Here is an 8,912-nt window from a genome sequence, read left to right as displayed (position 1 = left end):
ATTTTGATGAATTTAACACTAACACAACATTCATTCACAGTACAATAATAAACTATTGCACGAAAAATCCAAAAAGGCAAAAATACATGTACCCGTTTTATAAATGCAGCCACAAACCAAGTATGATTGACTGTGCTTAGGAGGACTGTTGAGTCACAAGGACCAAGCCGTCTAGTCGATGCCCAAAGTCCGATATATCACACAAAAAGAAATGTGAGATCAGGGACCTTGGTTTTTACTTAGAACCTATTAACACTTAATACTACCTATCACTGAGCAAAATGGCTCCTCCAACATGAGTGTATTCAGGGCACTGCTACCTACAAAATAAACTCCTTCATTCACGAATGATCTCGGATGTAAACCAAAACTACTTATTTTAAGCCTCATAAATGCTATCCCAAGTGGCTCTCTCGGATCTAAAATATTCACACTGGCGGCACTGTTTTGTCCAACATAAATCTCCTAATGGATATTCTTAACAAAAAATGAGTCATAAACAATGGCTACAACAGTTTCCGAGCCCCGGCACAAATACGGCAGCAGGTAGTAACACAAGGTGCCCCCCCCCCCTACCTCATCTCATACACTTGGGATCATTCTCTCGTTGGCTCAGGAGGTTTTCAAACATTATTTTTCCTTATGGATTCAACTTGTTTCTTACACCACGTTATCAACTTGCATTTTATTTTTACCTGTCTGCATAAGTGACATAAGGTAATATAATACAACATCACAGATATAAACTGGTATAGCAGACGTGCAAGACAGCCTCCTCCTTTGTCCGCATGAACACGGGTTAGATGCATGTAGGCAAAAAATAAAACCAACAAAGACGTACATACATGAACAAATAAGTTCAGTACATACCATCGATACTCCCAGCAACAGTTTGATAAAGCAGTACTTACCTGCAAAGAACAAAGAGATTATTAGCACATAAAATAAGGACAGGTAGAAATATATGAAGCTTTGATCTCGAAATCAGACGAAAACTGCATACCATCCTTGCGATAATATATGTACTTATCCATTTTAGGGTAAGAAATCTTTAAAGTTTTACAGTTACATGCATACAAACAAATCCTTACGGCTTACGGAAAGTTTTAAGTACGCTGCGGAACACACACACACACACACACACACACACACACACACACACACACACACACACAAACGTGTCTGCTCATGTGGGTTAAAGATGCTGCCTCCTACTGACAAAGAAGGTGCTTTACGTATCAAAGAGAAATCATGTGCTTCGTGCATGTGAAGTGTAATGTCTTAAGGCAATAAAATGTGGGATGTAAAGGACAAAGAAGAAGAAACAATATAAGGCCACTGTTATGACAATGACGAGGTGATATGTACGCAAAACTCAGGGAAAGATATTGTGTGTGCAGATTTAAGGGAACGATGGAAATTCATTCTTAGTTCTCCCTCTCTCTCTCTCTCACACACACACACACACACACACACACACACACACACACACACAGCGACACGAGGAATTCTCTGACTATCTTCAGGACAAGGCCAATAAGTCTTGCTTCAGGGTTCATCAAGGCAAATTCCTCACCAACCCCCGCCATACCTTTCTTCCCCACCCATCCATCTACCCCCTCCCCATCCAATCCAGCCTCAGCCTCCCCACCCCTCGCACCAAAAAGCCCTCTCTCACCCAATTCCAAGACAGACGGGGAAAAGGGGAGGCCAGAGTGGCTTTCTTCTCGAGGACTGAACGGATTTATAGTGTCCCCTCCCCCCCATCGCCGCACCACCTTCCTTTCCCCCCCTGCGACGCTTCCCCCTATTCCACGAGTGGTGCAGTGGTAGCATATCAAGCTCGCAACTACATGATATCAAGTTCAACTCTCCAGCCGGTCAGACTGTTGGACAAAACTTGTTTCTCCTTGTCCTTCTTCACCAAGCAAGTACAACTGTGGAATCCTATAAGTGAAATCGATATCACTTTGCCGTATTATAGTGGAAAACTGGGCCTTGACAAAATCTGACTCCCTGCCCCAGTGGCCCTCGTGTAGGTGATAAGTATTAACCCCAAGCCTCCATCTTTCAATTCTCTTCCCAACTCCACCACAATAGCGGTGAGGCGAGAAGGAAAATGGATCCAGAGAGGAGGAGGGAGGGAGGGAGGGAGAGGGGGTGGAGTCTGAACAACATTTTCTGTGGTTTAAATGATAACCTATTTCAACGGGTGTTTCAAAGACACTTCTCCATACCTAAAATTTTGTTGTTTCTGTTGATGGTTCAAGCCACAATATATAGAGTATTGACGCTAGAAATCTCTCTCTCTCTCTCTCTCTCTCTCTCTCTCTCTCCCCCCCCCTGTGTGTGTGTGTGTGTGTGTGTGTGTGTGTGTGTGAGAGAGAGAGAGAGAGAGAGAGAGAGAGAGAGAGAGGGGGGGGGGCCAAAGACAGGGAGGGAGTGACAGAATATGTGAGGCTATTGAGTTGGCCATCAATTAGTGAGGAATGGCTAGCAATGGCAGTGGGACAGACGCCTGAGTAAGGGAAACTGGGACACAACGTGGGTGGGAGAGAGAGAGAGAGAGAGAGAGAGGCAGTGGTACGGACGCCTGACTGAAGGAAACTGGGACACACGGGGGGGGGAGAGAGAGAGAGAGAGAGAGAGAGAGAGAGAAGTGAGGCATAAAACTGAGCGGGAGGGGTTAATGGAGAAGGAAAGAGGCAGAAGATGGGAGAGGAGAGTAACAAAGCAAGGAAAAGAACGGAGCAACGAAGATGAGACGGAGGAAAACAGAGGGAAAAAGAGAGAGGAAAAGAGAAGAAAAGAGGCAGAGAATGGACACTTAGGAGAGGCTGTGAGAGGTAAGTAGGAAATAAATAGACTGGAAGACAGACTGAAGGAAAGAGTCAGGGAGAAAGGATGTAAAGAGAAGGAGGAAATGCAGGTAAAATATAAAGTGGAGAGACAATGCAAAAGGAAGGAGGACGTGTGTGTGTGTGTGTGTGTGTGTGTGTGTGTGTGTGTGTGTGTGTGTGTGTGTGTGTGTGTGTGTGTGTGTGTGTGTGTGTGTGTGTGACAGAGAGAGAATGTGTACGTCTGTGTGTGGGAGGGGGTAGGTTATCAGCTGAGTGGTCAGGAGTAGCCGCTTGGGAGTTTAAGACTAGAACCACACACACACACACACACACACAATCCTCTCTCTCTCTCTCTCTCTGTTACTGCCAGGGCCAAGGGCAGTAAAGGGGATGCTGTATGGCCACTTCACAGCCTCCAGCACCAGACACCCCACCATTATACTCTGTTCAGGACCCTACCCACCACCACCACCAACACCACCATTTTCACCATCACCTCTAGATTTTCACAGATATTTTCACCATTATTACTTTCACTATTACCTCTATCATTTTCACAGCCATCTTCATCATCACTTTCACCATCGCCTGTATCATTTTCACTGACATTTTCACCATCACAATCATTTTCACAATTATCTTCATCATTTTCAATCATTTTCACCATCTTCAGCATCATCATCCACGCTATTACCCTTATCATTTTCATTAACTTCATATCGTCCCCTACTTTCATCACCATCATCTTCACCATCGCCTCTATCATTTTCACTGTCAGTTTTATCACCCTCAGCATCACCATCCACGTTATTGCTCGTATCATCTTCACTAAGTTCATATCCACCTTTACTTTCATCACCATCATTTTCACCATCGCCTGTATCATTTTCACTATCGTCAGCATCACCATCCACATTATTGCCACTATCATCTCCATTAACTTCATATTCAGGTCTGTTTTCTTCACCATTATCACTATACTCATCATAGGCCGTCAGCAGCACCATCGCCTCTATCATTTTCACTGTCATTTTCACCATCTTCAGCATCATCATTCACATCAGTCACTATCATCTACATTAACTATATCTTCCACTACCTTCATTATCATCACTATTCTTATCATAAACCTAGTCACCAGACCCATCAACACTTATCATTTTCGCTGTCATTTTCAACACTATGTTTAACATTAACGCTATCATATTCACCATTACCTTTATCTTCACTACTTTAATCACCATAACCATTATACTGTCATCACTGCCCAAGTCATCATCATATCGCCATCACTATCACCACCACTATCATTTTCAACATCACCACTATCATAATCATTTTTATTCACCATCGCCACTATCATTTCCACCCCAAGACTGACCATCCTACCACTATACCCAAACACTATACTATTATCACCATCGTCTTCACCATCACTACTATAATTTTCACCATTATTACCAGCACCACTCTCATCAATATCCTCATCACCATCATCACATTTACATTCACCACCACCTTTCTCTCTATCAGCATTATACTTTTATCACTGGCCTAGTCCCCATCACCATTATCACTCATTTCCACTGTCATTTTTACTATTACTACTTTAATCTTCGCTCACTCTCACCATTACCACTATCATTTTCATTCCAGTACCAGACACCTCACAATTATACTCTTCTCATAGGCTTAGTCACCATCATCACTATTATCATCATCATCATCATCATCATCGTCACCACCAGTTACTTTCATCACCACCACGAACACCATCATTTCCACCATCAGCAATATCAACACCACTATCGGCAGCAGCATTTCCATCACCACCATGGTCAATACAGTCATTTTCCTCATCACCATCATTTCCAATACCAATATTTATTACGGGGAGGTCATATCAAGGCCTCCTTATTAGAAATGCTTATCCCTTCAGTTCTATGACACACTTTCTTAATTTTTTCCTTGTGAGACGATTCCACTCAACATGGGACGGACCTGAAGGACTTAATGATGGTGATATCTATCTCCTCCAAAATTTAATGAGGATTAATATCTCTCTCCTCTAGTTCGAAAAGTCTCTCCAAACAGAATAAAAGAGTCCGGTGTTAAAACTAAAACAATATAAAAAACGACATCGGAGTAAACTGTTTAACAGACCCGACGGCACGTTCGAATATGCCATTTTGCTTAAAGTATATATCAGCTAAACATCCTCACTGCCATTATCATCACTGTCATATTTACTATCACAGTTAACACCACCACCAGTATTTCCATTATTACCCTATTACTCGTACTTCCAACATTCTCTCTCTCTCTCTCTCTCTCTCTCTCTCTCTCTCTCTCTCTCTCTCTCTCTGTTGTCTTTATCTTCATCACCACCAGTACCATCGCCATCAATATCAAACACTATTATCGTCATCAACACAACTAACATTTTCATCACCATCATCTGCACTACCACAGACACCACCATCATCATTATAAAATTAAAGTTATCCTTTGCATCATCACTATGACCAGCAACATTATAGCCCCTCCAAAACCATATCACCACCACTATCTTCACCTTCACGACCACCACCACCATCATCATCATTATCATTTCACCATCAGTATTATTACCGTTCTCTGCATTTTATAATCACCTCAATCATCACCATCACCAATACCACTATACCGCCATCGTGGGCTATGGAAGCTCCCTAACACCTTTTCCTAAGCTATTCATCTTGCTATAAATAGACCAACACAGGATATACTTCACAGACTCCATTTTTTTTTACCACCCGGTGTTCTCCTATGTATATAATGCTGATCAAGTCGTCCTGTAACACCAAGAATAAATCAAAAATAAATCTCATGAAAATACATTATGGTACTGAAGTGGTTGGGGCAAAAGCATATACTCGCACCCCGCCATTATACGCTGAAGATATACTGTACACACACAACTAATGCAGTAAATCGACTTTCACATTCATCACGCTCACTGCAAACACCAGATCCTGATTCATACCTGACCAGCATGAAGGAGATGCAATAACGGCAATCACTCTCTCTCTCTCTCTCCGGTTCCACAGAAGACTTAATGTTGACGAAAAGAAGCGACACAGTCAGCATCACCCCACCAATACCATCACCACTGTTATCACCATCACCGCCATCATCCCCGCCACCCCTAGCACCATCGCAGCTACCACCATCACCACCACCACCAATGCCAGAGCCACCAATACTCCTGCCACCATCACCACCAATACTGTTACCACCACCACCACCACCACCACCAATGCCAGAGCCACCAATACTCCTGCCACCATCACCACCAATACTGTTACCACCACCACCACCACCACCCTCAAAACCAATACTGCTACTACCACCAACACCATTACCACCATCACCACAACCATCAACACTGCTACCACTGCCACCACTATTACCACCAATGCCGCCACCACCACCATCACCACCATCAATACTGCTACCACCATCATAATTACCACCACCACCACCACCACCAATACCACCACCACCATCACTACTGCAACCACCACCACCATTACCACCACCATGCAGTGCAACCTAAGCAATCACTCTCCCATCCTAATTTCATTACCTAGCCCTACCAATCCCCACTAACGGGTCTTGAATCTCACACTAACTTCCCCATCAATTACCAGCAAGGCCAGTGGGGGATTACATGATGCTGTAATCCTTAGTCCAGTGGATTTACGAGGCTTCCTATCAATTCTTCCTTTCCATCTTATTTCTACTAATTTTCTCCTTTTTTCCAGTCCTTCTTCAATACTTTATATAAATCCTCTCTCTCTCTCTCTCTCTCTCTCTCTCTCTCTCTCTCTCTCTCTCTCTCTCACACACACACACACACACACACACACACAAACTCACCATCGATTCCGTCCCAAATAAGATTAGGTTTGGCTGGAAGGAAAATGGAAGGGAAGACGAGGGTTAAGGATTAATGCATACCGACAAAACAAGACCACTCAGACACACAACCAGTTTTACACCTAAACTTCACAGTTTCCCTCTATAATACGTCACGCAACAATGGAGTTTAACGTAAGAGGATTTGGTGCAGACTATTTACATGTCTTTTAGTTTCGTTGGTTCACAGGTATGTTCTCACTCCTAAGCCATGGCTCCTCTTCTTTAAAGTTCAGGGAAATTTCCTGCAGCTCTTCCCTTACGGTGTATCATTCTTATTACACCTTATGATTATGTCGTATGTCCTATTTTGAAAATCGACACAGATTGAAGGAACAACACGGTACGATGGTTGAACGTACCATATACAAAAACTGGCAAGGAAAGACACCAGAGATCTTTCTTAATTGACAAGAATGCAGGGTTTTCTTTTGTAAATTTTGATACTGAAGAGAGGAAAGGCAAGTATAATGTTTGAGAGACCTGTCCTCAAAACCTCACGTTGATTTGATCAAAGGTTAGGGTTACTGGAGTAAAACAAATCTACCCTGAACAGAACGTTTGATAATAACTTGGGCACCTTCTAGTTACCAGCAAACCAAGTTATAATCACAAAAGGAAAATTCAGAACATGAAAAACCAAAAGGCTTCAATCACTCCTTCTGTCCCTTCACTTTTCTTTTCAGACATTTTCGTTTTCTTCGTACGTACAGTAGTCTTCAAGGCAACGTTTTCTTATATTTTCTGGGTAAATTCCCAAGAATCTTGTCTAACATTCTGTAGTCATTTTTCCAAACCACCATTTCTGGTATTTTTTCACAGTCAGGTGATTTTAAAGATGGTTTTACTATTTCTTATCACGACAGTATTCAAAGTGGTGTTTCTTCTTGGTTTTCCGGTAGAAGTAAAATTATTTCTACGGCGCTCATATATTCTCGGGTATTTTTTTGCGTACTTAGTTTTGCTCGTGTTCTTTTTTTTTTTTTTTTCCCATTACCTGCTAAGCTAGTAATAACATCATTGTAGTGTACGAGTTTAAACCCCTGAATCCAGTGACCCATTTCTGGCATTTATATTTTCTTCAGGCATTTATAATTTTCTCTTCCACTTTTCTACGTATGTACTTTTATCCGTGCTATTTTTTTTTTTTTTTTCACTTAACTGCTTAGCAAGTAATTATATAAATGCAATGAAGTAGTTGAGACCTGTATATCTTTTTTTTTTTTTTACTTATTCTTGCTACCACGACGATTTTTGCAGCAATTACGTAGGGTCTTTAGTGGGGGATGAATTAAGGTTTTGTCGATCCCCGTCTGTTCAGAAAGTCTCTCCGAACGATGAATAAAACCTTCTGGAAGTAACAAGAATAGGCTTTATAAAATACGTCATCGGGATGAAGGGATTATCACTCCATTTCCACCACCGGTCTTCCGTCCTCTAAGCTGAGTAAGGTGGCTTGGAGTCAGCAGGAGGAAAATTAAGAAAGACGGCAGCGAAGTGAAGGAGCTTAACCTTAAAGTCGGGACGCATATTTCCCTTCTGTATTACGGTTCAGCGCCGCCACCGGAACGTCAGCCAGGAATAACGCTCGCCCTGTCGTTTCAAAACTAATCACAGGTTTTTCTCGGGCATGTGCTCTGTGTGTTTCCCAAGCAAAATTTCTTGTATTAAGGAAAACCTTATCTATACCTAACCTAACCTAACCTAGCTTAGCCCAGCGGTAACCTATGCCACTAGGGCTGCCTGGCTGAGGGCGGTGGTGCTGAACCGTAATACAGAAGGGAAATGTGCAGAAGGTACAGCTGCCGCCAGACGATTTTATCCAGCTGAGTGTGAGTCATAGAAGCCAGATGATTAATGTCACCCATCACCCTCCCATGGTTAGGACAACTCGAACGGTATTCTATTAAAGCTACCACCATACGATTTTATTCATCTGAGTGAGTCACAGGAGGCGGAGATAGTTTCATTTTTACCACCATTCTTTCTCCTTTACATCACACTTATTCCTCGTTATCATTTATCTTCGTCCTCGTAACTCCTGCTCCTCCACCCCTCTCGTCCTTCTTCCTATATCCTGATTTTATTTCCTTTCTCATAACCTTTCTTAAA

At 42.4% G+C, this 8,912-nt stretch overlaps 1 protein-coding gene across 1 annotated transcript in view; it reads left to right on the top strand.

Annotated features, from left to right (window-relative positions):
- Positions 1-347: 347 nt before the first annotated feature.
- The window catches only part of LOC145391860 (glutamate receptor 1-like), a 537,754-nt gene continuing 529,189 nt past the window's right edge, over positions 348-8,912 (top strand). Inside the window, exons 1-2 of the mRNA XM_080266379.1 lie at positions 348-359; positions 1,066-1,092. Of these exons, the coding sequence (XP_080122505.1) occupies positions 348-359; positions 1,066-1,092 (39 nt within the window). The remainder of the gene's footprint in view (positions 360-1,065; positions 1,093-8,912) is intronic.

The sequence above is a fragment of the Coenobita brevimanus genome, chromosome 1 (genome assembly GCF_032717465.1).
Source record: "Coenobita brevimanus isolate Jiangsu-jjx chromosome 1, ASM3271746v2, whole genome shotgun sequence".
Lineage (NCBI taxonomy): Eukaryota > Metazoa > Arthropoda > Malacostraca > Decapoda > Coenobitidae > Coenobita > Coenobita brevimanus.
Note: the sequence above shows the minus strand (reverse complement) of the source record. Positions and strands in the feature narration are given on the sequence as shown.